At 46.4% G+C, this 22,326-nt stretch overlaps 1 protein-coding gene and 1 non-coding gene across 3 annotated transcripts in view; one reads left to right on the forward strand and one right to left on the reverse strand.

Moving 5' to 3' along the window:
- The window catches only part of drd4-rs (dopamine receptor D4 related sequence), a 120,844-nt gene that overhangs the window by 12,545 nt on the left and 85,973 nt on the right, over positions 1-22,326 (reverse strand). The window contains exons 2-4 of one of the 2 annotated variants that reach the window (XM_075472409.1): positions 8,573-8,673; positions 8,211-8,488; positions 4,056-4,168 (exon numbers count right to left, since the gene is read on the reverse strand). In XM_075472409.1, the coding sequence (XP_075328524.1) occupies positions 4,056-4,168; positions 8,211-8,450 (353 nt within the window). In that variant the 5' untranslated portion in view covers positions 8,451-8,488; positions 8,573-8,673. Of the gene's footprint in view, positions 1-4,055; positions 4,169-8,210; positions 8,489-8,561; positions 8,674-22,326 lie in introns of both variants that reach the window. The other variant, XM_075472410.1, reaches the window with a different exon arrangement.
- On the forward strand, positions 513-585 carry trnat-ggu (transfer RNA threonine (anticodon GGU)). The gene has a single exon. It is a non-coding gene; the product is annotated as a tRNA-Thr (tRNA).

Below are 22,326 nucleotides of genomic sequence, written 5' to 3' on the forward strand. Positions count from 1 at the left end.
GTGTTAATATGTATGCCCGGTCTCACGCTTGCTTCTCTCGCCAGGCCAGCCGTATGTGCCCGCTCACGCTCATGTCTCGCCTCGTCTTCGCTCCAAAGATCCTGCAGGGGCAACATATCAACTTGGTCTCCCTGTTTGCTTCCCTCTCCCGTGGTCGACCGACAGGTCGCTTCCTCTTCTGATTTCACGGCTATGTTCCGCTCGGCCGATCCCCGCCTGTCCGGGGATCTTTCCATCGGCGAGTTTGTAGCTGCATTCGGGGTCTACAGGGACGTTATTGCTCTGTTTATCCCGAGCGCCGAGTCGAGCTGGACTCAAAAGCCGGCTCTGTTCTGTCACAGTCGGGTGTTCACCTGGACTGGTCCGTCCTGGACACCGAGCTCCTGGTTATGTTGGTTCACGCAAACCCATGCTTCTCCTGCCAAGCCGTTGCCCACAGTAGCGCCCTCTGTCTCTACATTCCGTTAAGCCGGCCCCCTTCCCTCCTCGAGCTGATCACCACACAGGTAACAGCCCGGCTAGCTCAGTTGGTAGAGCATGAGACTGGTAATCTCAGGGTCGTGGGTTCGAGCCTTACGTCGGGCCTAGCAGTTAAGGCTGAATTATACTTCTTTTAACTGCCCTTGCGCTTGCGTCTTGCGCTTGCGTCTTGCGCTTTGCGCTTGCGTCTTGCGCTTGCGCTTGCGTCTTGCGCTTGCGTCTTGCGCTTGTGTTAATGGCTCGAGACGTTTATGCTTCATTTAGCTTTGCCGGCTCTTGCGTGTGCTGCGTGGCGATTCACCGCCAGGACAGTAGGTGGAGTAGCGGGTTTTTTCAATGACAAGCCTACCATGATGAAAGGAAATTCACCGCCAGGACCTCTTCGAGTGGATTCATGCTTCTTCTTCTTGTAAATAGCCGGTATTTTGTCAGATTTTCAACACCTTGGGGGTCTAAAGATATCTAAAGATATCAGATATCGCCGCAGGGAGGAGAGAAAGGAGGCCTCTGATTGGTCAACTCTACATCCGCTCTACACTATGCGTATTTCCGGTTTGCTAACTGGCTAATGGTGACGCTAACCGTGACGATTCTTTCGCCTCTCTGCCAGCTCCAGTAGTAGCAATATTTCTTCTATTTCTAGATAGATCAGCTGCATCTCAATCAAAGTGCGCATTCGTCCAGTCACCATTGTTGTTGAATGACCTCCTTAACCGGAAGAGAAACACGCCACCCACCACACCCACAATCCTAGCTTGTTCGTGATTGTCCCTTTTGCGTTGTGGCGGGGGATTAACATAGCGCAGACCGCGCTTCAAAAGTGGGCATAAATCAAAAATAACTGCGTCATGTCTGCAACAAGCTCACTGCGACACACTGCTGCAAGAGTATACACGGCCCTTTAGAAGGATAAACTGTTACAGCTAGACATAACCACAGCAGTAGCCATCACAGCGAGTGATTGTGCTCACATCCCCGCCCTGCTCTGCTCTGCCCTGCTCTGCTCTGCTGTGCCCTGCTCTGCTCTGCTGTGCCCTGCTCTGCTCTGCTGTGCCCTGCTCTGTGTGCTCTGCTGTACCCTGCTATGCTCTGCTCTGCTCTCCCGTGCTCTGCTCTTCCGTGCTCTGCTCTGCCCTGCTCTGCTCTCCCGTGCCCTGCTGTGCCCTGCTGTGCCCTGCTGTGCCCTGCTGTACCCTGCTCTGCCCGGCTCTGCTCTCCCGGGCCCTACTCTGCTGTGCCCGGTTCTGCGCTGCGTGCCCTGCTCTGCAGTGCCCTGCCCTGCTCTGCTCGGCTATGCTCCTCACGCCCTGCTGCTGCCCCGTTAGACAGGGCTTTAATCTTATTGCTGGCAGCTGCTCGAAATGTTGTGACCCTTCTGCCTCCTGCACAAGGCCACACTGATCTGCGGGATGTTTGCAGAGTATTGTGCCACATGATAGATTTTGTTATTAGTAGTTTTTACACCGACGCCACCGTATTCTCAATCAGCCGCTCCCAAGGCAGTGTGACAGCAGTCATCTCTCGTTGTGTCTGGGCGCACCTCACACAGCTACTTTTGTCCCGGATCAATGAAATATTGTTGATTTTAAAAGATTTTAGCCACTCGGAGCTGTTAATATTTGAATAAGTAAATGGGTGCTTTTGTGTTGCAGCTGATCTGCTGGCTCTACTTTGTCTTTCAGCGACTCGTGTTTTGCATCCATGTCAGTGGTTGCAGGGTTGCTAACCTTTGATTGAATTTTCCCCTTTTGTAAAGGACAAAAACATGTTTTACATTTAATAGTTTTATTTAGGCTCTCCTGCATAGCTTTGACCAGCGACGTTTCAAGCTCCCTTATATTCGATCCCTCCTAGCTGGCTTTAACTTCCATGCAAAACTCTATCATCTGGGCCCATGCCCGAGTCTGTTCTCTAACCATGCCATTAAGCTCCTCCTGAAGGGCATGGCTAAGCACTCTCCTCCCCAGCTCGATGGCAGAAAACCCATCACTTTTCTATTCTTAAGAGCCTTCTTTTAACCCTGAGGTCGTCCCCCTTTTCTTCGTACTTTAAAGCACTCCTGTCAAGCGTTTTCTCTTGGCCTTCTACGGACTCCTTAGGGTAGGCGAGTTCACATCTCAGAGCGTCTTCAACCCGTCAGTAGATCTGATGCCCGACGACTTGGTTTGTTCCCGATCACTTTGACCTCCATCTCAAACATTCTAAGGGCAAAGGCCCTGCCGTCATCTCCATAGCCTGTCTCGGCGGCCCATTTTGTTCCTTCCTAGCCATGATTTAATTTGCTGACAAACGCCATAAGCTCCGCCCCTTCATTGGCCCCTCGGTTCTCACTCCCGACGGCTCCCCCATGACTGCAGCATGGTTCATCAGATTCCTTAGGAAATCCCTGGCTCTAGCTGGCCTTTCCCCTCTCCAATACTCCGGACATTGGTTTCGGATTGGGGCAGCTACCTCCGCAGCCGTCCAGGGTGTTCCTGAGGCATCTCTCCAACAGCTCGGTCGCTGGTCTTCGGCAGCCTACTCCTCCTACATCCGTCCAGACCTTCAATCTGTGCTCGCTGCTCAGCGCTCACTCAGCTTATAGGTAAGCTCTCGCATCAACTACTGGTGGTGGAGTCCTTCAGCTCTAATTGTCGCTTCTCTCTCTCTCTGGCAGCACTATCTCTTTGGCAGCAAAGGGGGCTTTCTATCTCTATGGCAAATCAACCGAGCTCACTCTCCCCGTTCTCTCACTTTCCTTGCAGCCCAGGCGGGCTCACTTTTCCAGCAGCCCAGGCGGCTCACTCCCAGCAGCCCAGACGGGCTCACTTTCCCTGCAGCCCAGGTGGGCTCACCCTCCCTTTCTCTCTCTCCGCAGGCACCCCAGGCAGGCTCAATCCACGGCAGCCAGGTGGGCTCAATCTCCCGTTCTCGCTCTCCGCAGGCAGCCCAGGCGGGCTCAATCCACGGCAGGCAGGTGGGCTCACTCTCCCTTTCTCTCTCTCCACAGGCAGCCCAGGCAGGCTCACTCTCCCTTTCTCTCTCTCCGCAGGCAGCCCAGGCGGGCTTAATCTACTGCAGCCAGGCGGGCTTAATCTACTGCACCCCAGGCGGGCTCACTCTCCCGTTCTCTCTCTCCTCAGGCAGCCCAGGCGGGCTCACTTCTCTCTTTTTGGGGGGGGGGCAACCCTTCTCACAGGCTCCTTCCTCACCTTCCAGCCAGTCCCTCACCAGCTCAGCCCCGGCTCAGTTTTTTGGGGGAAGATATTCAGCATCTATCTCCCTATGCCGGACTTGCAAGCTCACAGCGGTTCAGCTTGCATGTCCTCTGCCGGGGCCCGAGCGCCAAAGAAATATTGACAATAAACCTTGCAATTGTCTCCTATCTCTCCGTGTGAGTCTCTACAGGTTGAAATGTCATGTGTTGTTGTACATCTGAGGTTGGATTTATTGTAACAACTGCTGAGGAGCTGAAAATGTCCTGATCCGTAATACGTAAGAACTGAAAGAAGGTGACCTTTTTTTTATACTGTGATTGTATTATTGTGAACGTGTTACAGAAGCTGCAGAGGGACAAAAAGAGCTGTTAGACTCACCTGTCCACGCTAATGGCGCACAGATTCAGGATGGAGGCGGTGCACAGCATCACGTCCATCGTCATCAGAGCGTCACAGATCGAAGTGCTCAGAGTCCAGATTCCTCCCAGGAACTAAACACCAACAGAGTCCTTAGTGAATGTCTGAGCCATCAGTGCTCATACACACCTGTTCTGGTTCTGTAACCTCTTACTGACATCAGATGAGACAGCGGCCCATCTGTTCTGGTTCTGTAACCTCTAACTGACGTCAAATCAGACAGTAGGCTGTCTGTTTTATGCGATTTATCACAGCCTTCTATAATAGAGACTTGAACATGTTTTTGGGATTAAAAGAACTGGATTAGGAGGGTTTAAGTCATATTCATCTGATAGACTGTACTTTGTTCTTGTGAGTGAAGAATCTTTAACGCAGACCAGAGTAGGTTATGGTGTTCCGCAGGGTTCTGTGCTTGAATTGTACCTGGGCGTCCACATAGACAACAAACTGGACTGGACTAAAAACTCAAATGCCATATTTAAGAAAGGTCAGAGCCCCCTGTATTTTCTCAGGAGACTCAGATCTTTCAACGTCTGCAGAACCATGCTGCAGATGTTCTATCACTTGGTGGTGTCCAGCGTCACCTTCTACGCTATAGTGTGCTGGGGCAGCAAGCTGAAGGCAGTTGATGCTAACAGACTCAATAAGCTCGTCAGGAAGACTGGTTCTGTCCTGGGAGCAGAACTTGAGTTGTTATTGGAGGTGTCAGAGAGGAGGATGCTGAGGAAACTGCTCAGTATCGTGGATAACACCTCTCTGCCCCTGCACGCCACACTGGAGTCCTATGGGAGCACCTTCAGCTGTAGACTGAGACCACCAAGGAGCACCACAGAACGCCACAGGAGGCCTTTTCTACCTGTGGTCATCAAACTTTATAACTTATAAAGGAAAACTGACACACCTGAATGAGAATAGCAACACCAATATTATGTTCAGTTTTACCTCTAACAATACTGGGTGACATTAATTCTCATGTGCACTTTAAGGTCATGTCATTCCATTATCATGTGCAATCCATCCATCCATCCATCCATCCATCCATTATCTTCCGCTGGTCCGGGGATCGGGTCGCGGGGGCAGCAGCTTGAGCAAAGAGACCCAGACGTCCCTGTCCCCGGCCACTTCCTCCAGCTCTTCTGGGGGGACCCCGAGGCGTTCCCTGGCCAGCCGAGAAACATAGTCTCTCCAACGTGTCCTGGGTCTTCCCCGGGGCCTCCTCCCAGTGGGACGGGCCCGGAACACCTCACCGGGGAGGCGTCCAGGAGGCATTCTCACCAGATGCCCGAGCCACCTCATCTGACTCCTCTCGATGCGGAGGAGCAGCGGTTCTACTCCGAGCCCCTCCCGGATGACCGAGCTTCTCACCCTATCTCTAAGGGAGAGCCCAGACACCCTGCGGAGGAAACTCATTTCGGCCGCTTGTATTCGCGATCTCGTTCTTTCGGTCACTACCCACAGCTCGTGACCATAAGTGAGGTTAGGAACATAGATTGACCGGTAAATCGAGAGCTTCGCCTTCTGGCTCAGCTCCTTCTTCGCCACGACGGGCCGGTGCAGAGCCCGCATCACTGCAGACACCGCGCCAATCCGTCTGTCAATCTCCTGCTCCATTCGTCCCTCACTCGTGAACAAGACCCCGAGATACTTGAACTCCTCCACTTGGGGAAGGATCTCATTCCCGACCCGAAGAGAGCATTCCAACCTTTTCCGGCCGAAGACCATGGTCTCAGATTTGGTGGTGCTGATGGTCATCCCAGCCGCTACACACTCGGCTGCGAACCGCTCCAGTGAGAGCTGAAGGTCACGGCCTGACGACGCCAACAGAACCAAATCGTCCGCGAAAAGCAGAGACCCGATTCTGAGGTCGCCAAACCGGACCCCCTCAACGCTCTGGCTGCGCCTAGAAATTCTGTCCATAAAAATTATGAACAGAATCGGTGACAAAGGGCAGCCCTGACGGAGTCCAACCCTCACAGGAAACATGTCCGACTTACTGCCGGCAATGCGGACCAAACTCTGACACCGGTCATACAGGGACCGAACAGCCCATATCAAGGAGTCCGGCACTCCATACTCCCGGAGCACCCCCCACAAGAGTCCCCGAGGGACACGGTCGAACGCCTTCTCCAAGTCCACAAAACACATGTAGACTGGTTGGGCGAACTCCCATGCTCCCTCCAGGATCCTGCGGAGGGTATAGAGCTGGTCCACTGTTCCACGGCCAGGACGAAAACCACACTGCACCTCCTGAATCCGAGATTCGACTATCCGGCGGATCCTCCTCTCCAGTACCCCCGAAAAGACCTTACCAGGGAGGCTGAGGAGTGTGATCCCCCTATAGTTGGAACACACCCTCCGGTCCCCCTTTTTAAAGAGGGGGACCACCACCCCGATCTGCCAGTCCAGAGGCACTGCCCCCGATGTCCACGCGATGCTGCAGAGGCGTGTCAACCAAGACAGCCCCACAACATCCAGAGCCTTGAGGAACTCAGGACGGACCTCATCCACCCCCGGGGCCTTGCCACCGAGGAGTTTTTTGACCACCTCGGCAACCTCAGCCCCAGAAATGGGAGGCCCCACGTCCGAGCTCCCCAACTCTGCTTCCTCATCGGAAGGCGTGTCGGTAGGATTGAGGAGGCCCTCGAAGTATTCCCCCCACCGACTCACAACGTCCCTAGTTGAAGTCAGCAGAGCCCCGCCCTCACCATACACGGTGTTGACGGTGCACCGCTTCCCCCCCTGAGCCGCCGGATGGTGGACCAGAATCTCCTCGAGTGCAATATTATTCTTAAACCATGTGCAATTCAATATCATGTGCACTATACTTCTATATTACATCATGTTTAAAAAGATGTGCAATATTTTAACTGTATGTGCAATATTAGTTTACTTTTCATTATTATTACTACCATGTACAATTACATTCATTATCTGGTGCAATACAACTTCTCAATAGGACTGCCAACATTAACATCATTACTATCAATGAAAATTGCCATTATCTGCTTTACTTTGTATTTAACGTATCTTGCTTTTTCAACTCATTATACTTATTTTTACATTTATTTTTATACATTATATATTTGATGCTCTGCTGTATATTGTAATTATAATTTTGGAGCTATCTGGCACAGGAATTTCCTTCGAGATTAATAACGTTCTATCTTATCTTATCTTATCTTATCTTATCTTAGGGATGGATAAAGTGACCCTGAAACATCCCATAGTTCTGGTGCTATAGGCCTAGACTGCTGGGGGAGCTCCCATACACCTTTCCTCACTCTGTTGTCTTTTTTTCTCTTTGTAAATTTGACATTTTTGTTGTCAATAACGTGTTTCTCTTTCTCAGCATGTATCCCAGTTACGGTGTCCCTTCTTTTCTGTCCTCTTAACCCCCAGCTGGTTGAGGCAGATGGCCGCCCTTCCTGGTTCTGGTTCTGATGGAGGTTTCTTCCTGTTAAAAGGGAGTTTTTTTCTCTCCACAGTCGCCTCGTGCAAGATTTGGAAAGATTTTGGTGCAATCTGTTAGTTTCCTGAGATACATCAAATCTATCCATTTTCTATTCCCGCTTAAAATAAACTGTAGGGTCACGGGAGGGCTGGAGTCTATCGCAGCTGTCATGGAGCGAGAGGCAGGGTACAACCTGGACAGGTCGCCAGTCCATCACAGGGCCACAGAGAGAGAAACACAACAAACGCCCACACTCACTCCTAGGGACAATTTAGAGACACCAATTAGTCTAACATGCATGCTATTGGATGGTGGGAGGAAGCCGGAGTACCTGCAGAGAACCCACGCATACATGGTGAGAACATGCAAACTCCCCACAGAAAGGGCCCCGCTGGGAATTGAACCTGTGAGGCGACGGTGCTAACCACCACAACAACCCCTCCTTAGATAAAATATTTTTTTATTGGGTTTTTATGTATGAATTGGATGAATTTTGAATTTAATTAATTGTATTATGATTGTATTACAAGGAATCTGATTGTAACTGGCTTGAATTGGATTATATCTCTGAATTGCCTTGAGATGACACTTGTTATTTCGCGCTATATAAATAAAATTGAATTGAATTGAATTCACCTGTTCTTGTTTTGCGACCTCTCACTGACCTCAGAGTAGACGTAGAGCGGCAGAACCAGTACCGCCAGCAGCAGGTCGGCCACCGCCAGGCTTATGATGAAGTAGTTGGTGGCGGTCTTCAGGGAGCGCTCTGTGAGCACACTCAAACAAACCAGGACGTTCCCCAGGATGATGATGAGGATCAGGGGGATGCCGAGGACCAGGGCCAGGTAGTTGTAGTCCCTCAGGTGGGACTCACCTAGAGTTTCAGGCGTCACACCGTCCATCATGGGGAGGCTGAACACAGCTGCTGATCTGCTCTCATCATCTGGACACAGCAGAGTTACTCTGGAGGGACACTTCATACACACTCATACTGTGGATACTGCACAAGTGCGCACCTTTATGCTACCTGCTCCAGGTGTTGGCTCAGGTGTGTTTCAGTCCCAGGGACTGATTTCAGGGACTTCTCTACTCTCATTTTACCTCTTGGTTGTTTCCCTCTATGACTGTCTGCAACAAACAGAAAACTGTGATCAAAATTCAGTGTGGCTCATGTACACCTGCATACTGAATTCAGTTCAGTCCAATTCAAGCCAATTCGAGACCAATTCGTTGTAATACAATCATGATTATATCAAATCCTATTCAATAAATTCCAAATTAGGCCAGTTCAAACAGAGCAAATTGAAATAACTTCTCTTTGATCCAATCCTGAGCGTGCACAAGGGCGACTGTGGAGAGAAAAAACTCCCTTTAACAGGAAGAAACCTCCATAAGAACCAAAATAATGGAAGGGCTGTCATCTGCCTCTACCAGCTGGGGGCTGAGAGGACAGGAAAGAGGGGACAACAAACACCGTAACACCAGGCCAGGGATACCTGCTGAGAGAGAGAGAAACACAAGTTAATGACAACAAGGATGTCACATGTTCATGGAGAGGAAAGAGAGCAGAGGTAGGAGAGGTGCATCATGGGAGCTCCCCCAGCAGTCTGGGCCTATAGCAGCTTAACTATGAGTTGTTTCAGGGTCACCTGAGCCATCCCTCACTATAAGCTTTATCAGAAAGGAAAGTTTTAAGCCTGATCTTAAAGGTAGAGAGGGTGTCTGCTTCCTGAAGCCAAACTGGCAGCTGGCTCCACAGAGAGGGGCCTGCACTGGAAAAAATGCCCCTACAAAAATAAGTAAAAAAACAGCAAATACAAGACGTTTTGCTTGAAATAAGCAAAAAAATCTGCCAATGGAACTAATGAAAATCGGCTTGTCAATATTTCTTGAAATAAGATGTGATATTTAGGACTTTTGAGTTAAAAGTGATCTTGAAATTAGCTTAAAAAGCTTGTTTCATATGATATGTGACTCAAAACAAGATGTTTTAAAGACTTTTTCATTTAACAAGATATTCCAGATGTATTGTCTTCAAACAAGTCAGAATTGGCTTTGTTCTTAGACATTAGGAATTAAATAAGTCTCAGTACTTTTCCATATGACCTTAAGTGATGCAGGAGTAGAAAGACAAAACAATTAGGAAAGCCTGGGAAACCAAGGGCAGATTGATGCACACACATTATTTGAATTCCTCAGAGACATTATTTGGGTTAGTACGATTCATATCCAATCACATTTGATCAACAAGGGATCCACCGTGGGAAACTAGGAGATATATATACGAGGTGTAACCGGAGATACGGGGCTCGGTCTGACGGATTCTTGCGAGGTCTGTCAGACTGAGACCAGCGCTGAAATACTGCACTTGTTGCCATACCAATAAAGACTTCATTTTCACTTGAATTACTTCGGTCCGTTCTTGAGCCTCCTACTAAAAGAACCGAATCTAACAAATGGTGCCGTGACCCGCGATTCAAAGGCTAAAGGACCACCGTGCCGTGCGACCGACCCCCGTGCGAGGGAGGACGCTTCGAGGTGATAGGAGGGACAGCTTTTTTCAGACAATCAGGTGCCAGAAAAAGGTGAGCAGAACACCACTTAATGACTAAATGTGAAATTTCTGCATATTGAATAAACTAAATGAAGTTGTCTGAATTAAGTTGTCCTCTGGTCATGGTAAAATTCGAGTGTTAATGTACTGTCTGTCTGTTTGCATTGAATGGTAACACGTCCAGTATAAAAACACATAGCCTCACACAGGGATAGTGAATAAGTGTCCTGACTAGTGAATTCGAACAAATAAAAGAAAAGATAAATTCATTTTATAAATGAATATCCCAGTCGGGGAACTTGTCTTCAAAATTTTTTTCCGTGCACTAATAGCTAAGTGTGGCCGAAGTAGTTATAAAATCCCAAAATATGTGGGTCAACTAAATAAATAAAAAAAATTAGTGGAATTCCGACACGGAAGGTTTCTCCTCTGACGAAAGTTAGGACGAAGGATTGAGACTTCCGGGGTGCGAAGCGGTCTATAATCCCGAGACATAGTCGGTCTGACAGGAATAAATTTATACTGTAGGACACAGGGTCAGATTTTTTAATTTTCATGCAACTGTGCGTTGGGGTTCGCCGCTCGAAGAAATTTGACTGCGCCAGCAGATCTCGGGTGGTTTCTGTTCAATATTGGGGTTGGTATAGATAAAAAGGGGGGAGAACAAGTGGCTGCGCGTGCAATACGGGTGGCTTTGTTCGGGGAAAACAGTATTTTTATGGTGTGACCCAAAGTTTTGGAATAAACAAATGCTTTGATAAGTGGGGTAACCCCGAGACGTGGAGCGCACAGAACACAGCGTTCTGCATAGAAGTTTCTTCACTACTTTCAGCCTTTGGACAATTACGTCTTCCATATACTTTGATTAACACGTGTATAACTTTTGAATATGTCACAAAAATTGAATGAAAGATGGAAGAAAATGGTCCGGGGTGAGAAGAAAAACGAGGGACAGATAAATTAGACTGGAGAAATGCAGAAAAAAAGAGTGTGCGAGTTTGCTCCACTGAGGCTGAGTGTGTGTGTTCAAAATATTTTCAAAACAAACGAGAGAGTAAGAATCAAGCACATGCATAATACAGAAGGAAAAAGTTTATGATATATGATATATTGGATCCCAAAGTTTATTGACAAAAGTTAATTATTTTTTTTCAGCATCAATGCACTAATAAGAGAACTATAAGGAAACAATTTACAGATTTGGAGTCTTGACCTGAGGCCTGAAGTTACTAACTAAAGATCAGCTGTGCAGCAGCATTACAGGAAATAATGAATAATGAATAATGAAAAGCCTCAAACGCTTTTTGAGCCATAATATTCCCAATTTAATTTTGTCATAAATGTGCACACCCTAAGATTGTCTTTTCTCAACACTGTTTTTTCTCTCATTCAGCCCTGAGAGTGAGAACAATCCAAACAGACTCTGGGTGATCATTGGCCTGAGTTTATAATGATTATATTAGGGGTTTAGTTTTGTACTAGTGCAAATAGTATTGATTCATCCATCTATTTTAACATGCATATGATTAGGAAAGACACCAAAGTCTGTAGATAAACTAAAACCAGCTTTACAATGCAAAAATCGCAATGATGAGATAAGAAAAAATTAAATCCAGGAAGAACAGTGTTTGAGACATTCATACAAATGGTTGCTGAAATAAGATTGAATAGCTCTCTTAAAGAGCTAAAGTCAAATACACAAGCAGAGTGTTTAGGAGATTTGCTCCTTTAATTAAAATACAATCTGAAAAAATGTTCTACAAATTGAAACTTTATGATTTCACCTGAAGCAGGACTGAAATCAGGCAGTCAGACCATGTGACATAGGTTAAACAACCAGGATTTAGAATTTAATATCACGGCCAGACAGTCAGATGTCAAACAATTTGATAACATATTAAAGTTGTTAAAGCTTAGCCTTTATTGTTATTAGGAGATATTAACTTGACTTTAAAATTTTAGCTGCTCTAAATTTCCTCTGTCTCAGGTCACCAATTCAATAGTCAATAGTTATCACCAATTTTTAGATTCAAACTAAAACATTTGACTATTTAACTAAATCATTTAACTACTTAACTGCAGAAACAATTAATATACTCTCTTAACAAAGAAGCAAATAGGTTTAGAATAACAGAAAGACAGCTGCAGCAAAGACTGAGCCATAACAAGACAAGTCAAGGTTTGTTTTTATGGCGCATTTAAAAACAGTGAGCACAGGGCAGCTTAGAAAGCCAAAATAAAAATCTGTGCAGACACAGACTTAACTTTGGCTGAAGCTATCCCTATTATGCATTATATTATGCATTATTTAACCTACTATTTTATATGACATATAATATATGACCTATATATGAATGTTTTCAGGTTGTCCCACATGAGGCTTGGACAGGGAGAAAATAACCTGTCCGTAGCCTTTTTTGGGACACTATGAGGACTTGTGTGAATGTGGGAAAAAGGTTCGGTTGCCAAGCGATGGCCATGGTGAGTGGGGGCTGAGGAGATCCCAAAGGGGGCACTAACGGCTTGGGGGACAAGGGCTACATGAGGGAGAAGGAGAAGGATGCCAATAGGTAGCGTGATGGTTGAAAGAAAAAGGATATGAATGGGATGAATGAAATGTTATGTAATTAGGTGTTTTGGTTCATCGGAAGACGTTCCATTAGAGATGACCAGAAAGTTTTTAATCTAGTGCACTAAATCGATCAATCAATCAGATGTTATTTATATGGCACTTCTCATCCAAGAAATTATGGAACAAAGAGCTTTTAGATAAAACAAAGCAGTGAAACCCAGAGCCACATACAGACACATGCACACTCACATATAAAGCCACGCACACACACACACGCCACACATGCTGGAAGGAAAATCAGAAGCAGGGACCACAACATGATCCTCAAAGAAAAATAAAGGATGAAGTAGGATAAATACAGAAATAAAATTAACCTAGGCTTATAATATCTGTATGGAAACATGTTATGGTATCATGTGATTTTAGAAACAGTTCTGATGTCACACCGTTGGTATGAGGTGTTTCTGATTCAGTTAGAACTGGAAAAACTTAATGCTGATCCTGAACTATCTGTGTACGGCTCAGCATCACGAAACAGCCACTTGTAAAAATTAAACAACATTATTACTAACTAACAAGTAAGAATAAAGCAGATTATGCTGAAATGTTATTTTTAACGCTCTGACCTGAATTAAGAGAGGACAGACAATATTTATCCTAAACAACTTAATCAGTTCGTCATTGGAAAAATGTCTGCTTTCTTGATGCTGTGTTGCTCCCAAGATGAGATCTAACTACAAATATTTCTGTCCTGCAGCAAACAACAACACAGGAGGAGAAACTGCAGTGGAGCAGTTCGGCAATTAATTAACAATTAATCATGGTTTACTAAAACTTCTTAAGTTTTCCCAAAAATTCTGTGTGTGTTTGTGTCTTCTTTTGCATTAAGACTTCCCGGACCTGGAAGAGGAAGACATGGAATCAGACTCAGAATATGAAGACCACTGTTTGTATACTTAGACCCCAATGGAAATAGGAGGGTTGCTTGGGCAAACCCAGAAATGCAATATATGTTTGTCATCTGTTGTCCTAACCTGTGGTGTCTGGTATTGAGTGTTGTTTGTTTTTGTTTGTGTGTTGTTATGATCCCAAAACTCAATGATGATTTTTCCAGAGCAGAATTATCCTAAAAACAAGGATTATACCAACTGTGTTGATGTTGATGTTGATGTTGATCGTGATGATGTGTTCTCTAAATAATTTGAAGTTTTTTCACAGCAAAATAAGAAGATGATACTGGATTTCTCATTAAGGCTGCACAGCAGTTTGATGACTATTCTAGTTCCTAAAAGCAAGGGTTATACCAACTGGCCAGTTGTTTTGTTTTGGTTTATGTTTATGTTTATGATTTCTTTGATTTGATTTTCTTTTCTTTTCTTTTTGTTTTGGGGTCCATATAGAAAAATAAATAAATAAATGATGAATTGGGCATTAGGATTGAACCTTTCAAAGAGACATGTCCTAAGTATAAAAATACAGTGCAAATGACAAAGAATCAGAACACCCAGCTGCTCTGGTTCCCTTGGTTCTACTACAGTCACCAGAATCAGAAAACCCAGCTGCTCTGGTTCCACCGGTTCTACTTTACCAACCATAAATAGAACATACAGCTGCTCTGGTTCCACTGGTTCTAATACAGTCACCAGAATCAGAACATCTAGCAGCTCTGGTTCCACTGGTTCTACTTTACCAACCAGAAATAGAACATCCAGCTGCTCTGGTTCCACTGGTTCTACTACAGTCACCAGAATCAGAACATCTGGCAGCTCTAGTTCCACTGGTTCTACTTTACCAACCAGAAATAGAACACCCAGCTGCTCTGGTTCCATTGGTTCTACTACAGTCACCAGAATAAGAACATCTAGAACTCTCGTTCCACTGGTTCTACTACAGTCACCAGAATCAGAACACCCAGCTGCTCTGGTTCCACTACAGTCACCAGAATCAGAACATCTAGCAGCTCTGGTTCCACTGGTTCTACTTTACCAACCAGAAATAGAACATCCAGCTGCTCTGGTTCCACTGGTTCTACTACAGTCACCAGAATCAGAACATCTAGCAGCTCTGGTTCCACTGGTTCTACTTTACCAACCATAAATAGAACATCCAGCTGCTCTGGTTCCACTGGTTCTACTACAGTCACCAGAATCAGAACATCAAGCAGGTCTGGTTCCACTGGTTCTACTTTACCAACCAGAAATAGAACACCCAGCTGCTCTGGTTCCCTTGGTTCTACTACAGTCACCAGAATCAGAACACCCAGCTGCTCTGGTTCCACTGGTTCTACTACAGTCACCAGAATCAGAACATCTGGCAGCTCTAGTTCCACTGGTTCTACTTTACCAACCAGAAATAGAACACCCAGCTGCTCTGGTTCCCTTGGTTCTACTACAGTCACCAGAATCAGAACACCCAGCTGCTCTGGTTCAACTACAGTCACCAGAATCAGAACATCTAGCAGCTCTGGTTCCACTGGTTCTACTTTACCAACCAGAAATAGAACATCCAGCTGCTCTGGTTCCACTGGTTCTACTACAGTCACCAGAATCAGAACATCTGGCAGCTCTAGTTCCACTGGTTCTACTTTACCAACCAGAAATAGAACACCCAGCTGCTCTGGTTCCATTGGTTCTACTACAGTCACCAGAATAAGAACATCTAGAACTCTCGTTCCACTGGTTCTACTACAGTCACCAGAATCAGAACACCCAGCTGCTCTGGTTCCACTACAGTCACCAGAATCAGAACATCTAGCAGCTCTGGTTCCACTGGTTCTACTTTACCAACCAGAAATAGAACATCCAGCTGCTCTGGTTCCACTGGTTCTACTACAGTCACCAGAATCAGAACATCTAGCAGCTCTGGTTCCACTGGTTCTACTTTACCAACCATAAATAGAACATCCAGCTGCTCTGGTTCCACTGGTTCTACTACAGTCACCAGAATCAGAACATCAAGCAGGTCTGGTTCCACTGGTTCTACTTTACCAACCAGAAATAGAACACCCAGCTGCTCTGGTTCCCTTGGTTCTACTACAGTCACCAGAATCAGAACACCCAGCTGCTCTGGTTCCACTGGTTCTACTTTACCAACCAGAAATAGAACATCCAGCTGCTCTGGTTCCACTGGTTCTACTACAGTCACCAGAATCAGAACATCTGGCAGCTCTAGTTCCACTGGTTCTACTTTACCAACCAGAAATAGAACACCCAGCTGCTCTGGTTCCATTGGTTCTACTACAGTCACCAGAATCAGAACACCCAGCTGCTCTGGTTCCACTACAGTCACCAGAATCAGAACATCTAGCAGCTCTGGTTCCACTGGTTCTACTTTACCAACCAGAAATAGAACATCCAGCTGCTCTGGTTCCACTGGTTCTACTACAGTCACCAGAATCAGAACATCTAGCAGCTCTGGTTCCACTGGTTCTACTACAGTCACCAGAATCAGAACACCCAGCTGCTCTGGTTCCACTGGTTCTACCACAGTCACCAGAATCAGAACATCTAGCAGCTCTAGTTTCACTGGTTCTACTTTACCAACCAGAAATAGAACACCCAGCTGCTCTGGTTCCCTTGGTTCTACTACAGTCACCAGAATCAGAACAACCAGCTGCTCTGGTTCCACTACAGTCAGCAGAATCAGAACATCTAGCAGCTCTGGTTCCACTGGTTCTACTTTACCAACCATAAATAGAACATCCAGCTGCTCTGGTTCCACTGGTTCTACTACAGTCACCAGAATCAGAACATCAAGCAGGTCTGGTTCCACTGGTTCTACTTTACCAACCAGAAATAGAACACCCAGCTGCTCTGGTTCCCTTGGTTCTACTACAGTCACCAGAATCAGAACACCCAGCTGCTCTGGTTCCACTGGTTCTACTACAATCACTAGAATCAGAACATCTAGCAGGTCTGGTTCCACTGGTTCTACTTTACCAACCAGAAATAGAACACCCAGCTGCTCTGGTTCCCTTGGTTCTACTACAGTCACCAGAATCAGAACACCCAGCTGCTCTGGTTCCACTGGTTCTACTTTACCAACCATAAATCAAACACCCAGCTGCTCTGGTTCCACTGGTTCTACTACAGTCACCAGAATCAGAACATCTAGCAGCTCTGGTTCCACTGGTTCTACTTTACCAACCAGAAATAGAACATCCAGCTGCTCTGGTTCCACTGGTTCTACTAAAGTCACCAGAATCAGAACATCTAGGTGCTCTGGTTCCACTGGTTCTACTACAGTCACCAGAATCAGAACACCCAGCTGCTCTGGTTCCACTGGTTCTACCACAGTCACCAGAATCAGAACATCTAGCAGCTCTAGTTTCACTGGTTCTACTTTACCAACCAGAAATAGAACACCCAGCTGCTCTGGTTCTACTGGTTCTACTTTACCAAACAGAATTAGAACGTCCAGGAGCTCTGTTTCCACTGGTTCTACTACAGTCACCAGAATCAGAACATCGAGCAGCTCTGGTTCCACTGGTTCTACTTTACCAACCAGAAATAGAACATCCAGCTGCTCTGGCTCCACTGGTTCTACTTTACCAACCAGAAATAGAACACCCAGCTGCTCTGGTTCCCTTGGTTCTACTACAGTCACCAGAATCAGAACACCCAGCTGCTCTGGTTCCACTACAGTCACCAGAATCAGAACATCTAGGTGCTCTGGTTCCACTGGTTGTACTACAGTCACCAGAATCAGAACACCCAGCTGCTCTGGTTCCACTGGTTCTACCACAGTCACCAGAATCAGAACATCTAGCAGCTCTAGTTTCACTGGTTCTACTTTACCAACCAGAAATAGAACACCCAGCTGCTCTGGTTCTACTGGTTCTACTTTACCAAACAGAATTAGAACGTCCAGGAGCTCTGTTTCCACTGGTTCTACTACAGTCACCAGAATCAGAACATCGAGCAGCTCTGGTTCCACTGGTTCTACTTTACCAACCAGAAATAGAAAATCCAGCTGCTCTGGCTCCACTGGTTCTACTTTACCAACCAGAAATAGAACACCCAGCTGCTCTGGTTCCCTTGGTTCTACTACAGTCACCAGAATCAGAACACCCAGCTGCTCTGGTTCCACTACAGTCAGCAGAATCAGAACATCTAGCAGCTCTGGTTCCACTGGTTCTACTTTACCAACCATAAATAGATCATCCAGCTGCTCTGGTTCCACTGGTTCTACTTTACTAACCAGAAATAGAACATCCAGCTGCTCTGGTTCCACTGGTTCTACTACAGTCACCAGAATCAGAACATCTAGCAGCTCTGGTTCCACTCGTTCTACTTTACCAACCAGAAATAGAACATCCAGCTTCTCTGGTTCCACTGGTTCTACTACAGTCGGCAGAATCAGAACACCCAGCTTCTCTGGTTCCACTGGTTCTACTTTACCAACCATAAATAGAACATCCAGCTGCTCTGGTTCCACTGGTTCTACTTTACCAACCAGAAATAGAACACCCAGCTGCTCTGGTTCCATTGGTTCTACTACAGTCACCAGAATCAGAACACCCAGCTGCTCTGGTTCCACTACAGTCACCAGAATCAGAGCATCTAGCAGCTCTGGTTCCACTGGTTCTACTTTACCAACCAGAAATAGAACACCCAGCTGCTCTGGTTCCATTGGTTCTACTACAGTCACCAGAATCAGAATACCCAGCTGCTCTGGTTCCACTACAGTCACCAGAATCAGAACATCTAGCAGCTCTGGTTCCACTGGTTCTACTTTACCAACCAGAAATAGAACACCCAGCTGCTCTGGTTCTACTGGTTCTACTTTACCAAGCAGAATCAGAACGTCCAGGAGCTCTGGTTCCACTGGTTCTACTACAGTCACCAGAATCAGAACATCGAGCAGCTCTGGTTCCACTGGTTCTACTTTGCCAACCAGAAATAGAACATCCAGCTGCTCTGGTTCCACTGGTTCTACTTTACCAACCAGAAATAGAACACCCAGCTGCTCTGGTTCCCTTGGTTCTACTACAGTCACCAGTATCAGAACACCCAGCTGCTCTGGTTCCACTGGTTCTACTACAGTCACCAGAATCAGGACACCCAGCTGCTCTGGTTCCACTACAGTCACCAGAATCAGAACATCTGGCAGCTCTGGTTCCACTTTACCAACCAGAAATAGAACACCCAGCTGCTCTGGTTCCACTGGTTCTACTACAGTCACCAGAATCAGAACATCTAGCAGGTCTGGTTGCACTGGTTCTACTTTACCAACCAGAAATAGAGCACCCAGCTGCTCTGGTTCCACTGGTTCTACTACAGTCGGCAGAATCAGAACACCCAGCTTCTCTGGTTCCACTGGTTCTACTTTACCAACCATAAATAGAACATCCAGCTGCTCTGGTTCCACTGGTTCTACTTTACCAACCAGAAATAGAACACCCAGCTGCTCTGGTTCCATTGGTTCTACTACAGTCACCAGAATCAGAACACCCAGCTGCTCTGGTTCCACTACAGTCACCAGAATCAGAACATCTAGCAGCTCTGGTTCCACTGGTTCTACTTTACCAACCAGAAATAGAACACCCAGCTGCTCTGGTTCCATTGGTTCTACTACAGTCACCAGAATCAGAACACCCAGCTGCTCTGGTTCCACTACAGTCACCAGAATCAGAACATCTAGCAGCTCTGGTTCCACTGGTTCTACTTTACCAACCAGAAATAGAACATCCAGCTGCTCTGGTTCCATTGGTTCTACTACAGTCACCAGAATCAGAACACCCAGCTGCTCTGGTTCCACTACAGTCACCAGAATCAGAACATCTGGCAGCTCTGGTTCCACTTTACCAACCAGAAATAGAACACCCAGCTGCTCTGGTTCCACTGGTTCTACTACAGTCACCAGAATCAGAACATCGAGCAGCTCTGGTTCCGATGGTTCTACTTTACCAACCAGAAATAGAACATCCAGCTGCTCTAGTTCCACTGGTTCTACTACAGTCATCAGAATCAGAACATCCAGCTGCTCTGGTTCCACTACAGTCAGCAGAATCAGAACATCAAGCAGGTCTGGTTCCACTGGTTCTACTTTACCAACCATAAATAGAACATCCAGCTGCTCTGGTTCCACTGGTTCTACTACAATCACTAGAATCAGAACATCTAGCAGGTCTGGTTCCACTGGTTCTACTTTACCAACCAGAAATAGAACACCCAGCTGCTCTGGTTCCCTTGGTTCTACTAAAGTCACCAGAATCAGAACACCCAGCTGCTCTGGTTCCACTGGTTCTACTTTACCAACCATAAATCAAACATCCAGCTGCTCTGGTTCCACTGGTTCTACTACAGTCACCAGAATCAGAACATCTAGCAGCTCTGGTTCCACTTTAACAAACCAGAAATAGAACATCCAGCTGCTCTGGTTCCACTGGTTCTACTAAAGTCACCAGAATCAGAACATCTAGGTGCTCTGTTTCCACTGGTTCTACTACAGTCACCAGAATCAGAACACCCAGCTGCTCTGGTTCCACTGGTTCTACCACAGTCACCAGAATCAGAACATCTAGCAGCTCTAGTTTCACTGGTTCTACTTTACCAACCAGAAATAGAACACCCAGCTGCTCTGGTTCTACTGGTTCTACTTTACCAAACAGAATTAGAACATCCAGGAGCTCTGTTTCCACTGGTTCTACTACAGTCACCAGAATCAGAACATCGAGCAGCTCTGGTTCCACTGGTTCTACTTTACCAACCAGAAATAGAATATCCAGCTGCTCTGGCTCCACTGGTTCTACTTTACCAACCAGAAATAGAACACCCAGCTGCTCTGGTTCCCTTGGTTCTACTACAGTCACCAGAATCAGAACACCCAGCTGCTCTGGTTCCACTACAGTCAGCAGAATCAGAACATCTAGCAGCTCTGGTTCCACTGGTTCTACTTTACCAACCATAAATAGAACATCCAGCTGCTCTGGTTCCACTGGTTCTACTTTACTAACCAGAAATAGAACATCCAGCAGCTCTGGTTCCACTGGTTCTACTACAGTCACCAGAATCCGAACATCTAGCAGCTCTGGTTCCACTGGTTCTACTTTACCAACCAGAAATAGAACATCCAGCTTCTCTGGTTCCACTGGTTCTACTACAGTCGGCAGAATCAGAACACCCATCTTCTCTGGTTCCACTGGTTCTACTTTACCAACCAGAAATAGAACATCCAGCTGCTCTGGTTCCACTGGTTCTACTACAGTCACCAGAATCAGAACATCTAGCAGCTCTAGTTTCACTGGTTCTACTTTACCAACCAGAAATAGAACACCCAGCTGCTCTGGTTCTACTGGTTCTACTTTACCAAGCAGAATCAGAACGTCCAGGAGCTCTGGTTCCACTGGTTCTACTACAGTCACCAGAATCAGAACATCGAGCAGCTCTGGTTCCACTGGTTCTACGTTGCCAACCAGAAATAGAACATCCTGCTAATCTGGTTCCACTGGTTCTACTTTACCAACCAGAAATAGAACACCCAGCTGCTCTGGTTCCCTTGGTTATACTACAGTCACCAGAATCAGAACACCCAGCTGCTCTGGTTCCACTGGTTCTACTACAGTCACCAGAATCAGGACACCCAGCTGCTCTGGTTCCACTACAGTAACCAGAATCAGAACATCTGGCAGCTCTGGTTCCACTTTACCAACCAGAAATAGAACACCCAGCTGCTCTGGTTCCACTGGTTCTACTACAGTCACCAGAATCAGAACATCTAGGTGCTCTGGTTCCACTGGTTCTACTACAGTCACCAGAATCAGAACACCCAGCTGCTCTGGTTCCACTGGTTCTACCACAGTCACCAGAATCAGAACATCTAGCAGCTCTAGTTTCACTGGTTCTACTTTACCAACCAGAAATAGAACACCCAGCTGCTCTGGTTCTACTGGTTCTACTTTACCAAACAGAATTAGAACATCCAGGAGCTCTGTTTCCACTGGTTCTACTACAGTCACCAGAATCAGAACATCGAGCAGCTCTGGTTCCACTGGTTCTACTTTACCAACCAGAAATAGAATATCCAGCTGCTCTGGCTCCACTGGTTCTACTTTACCAACCAGAAATAGAACACCCAGCTGCTCTGGTTCCCTTGGTTCTACTACAGTCACCAGAATCAGAACATCTAGCAGCTCTGGTTCCACTGGTTCTACTTTACCAACCATAAATAGAACATCCAGCTGCTCTGGTTCCACTGGTTCTACTTTACTAATCAGAAATAGAACATCCAGCAGCTCTGGTTCCACTGGTTCTACTACAGTCACCAGAATCAGAACATCTAGCAGCTCTGGTTCCACTGGTTCTACTTTACCAACCAGAAATAGAACATCCAGCTTCTCTGGTTCCACTGGTTCTACTACAGTCGGCAGAATCAGAACACCAATCTTCTCTGGTTCCACTGGTTCTACTTTACTAACCAGAAATAGAACATCCAGCTGCTCTGGTTCCACTGGTTCTACTACAGTCACCAGAATCAGAACATCTAGCAGCTCTAGTTTCACTGGTTCTACTTTACCAACCAGAAATAGAACACCCAGCTGCTCTGGTTCTACTGGTTCTACTTTACCAAGCAGAATCAGAACGTCCAGGAGCTCTGGTTCCACTGGTTCTACTACAGTCACCAGAATCAGAACATCGAGCAGCTCTGGTTCCAC

The sequence above is a fragment of the Odontesthes bonariensis genome, chromosome 8 (genome assembly GCF_027942865.1).
Source record: "Odontesthes bonariensis isolate fOdoBon6 chromosome 8, fOdoBon6.hap1, whole genome shotgun sequence".
NCBI classification, from domain to species: Eukaryota; Metazoa; Chordata; class Actinopteri; order Atheriniformes; family Atherinopsidae; genus Odontesthes; species Odontesthes bonariensis.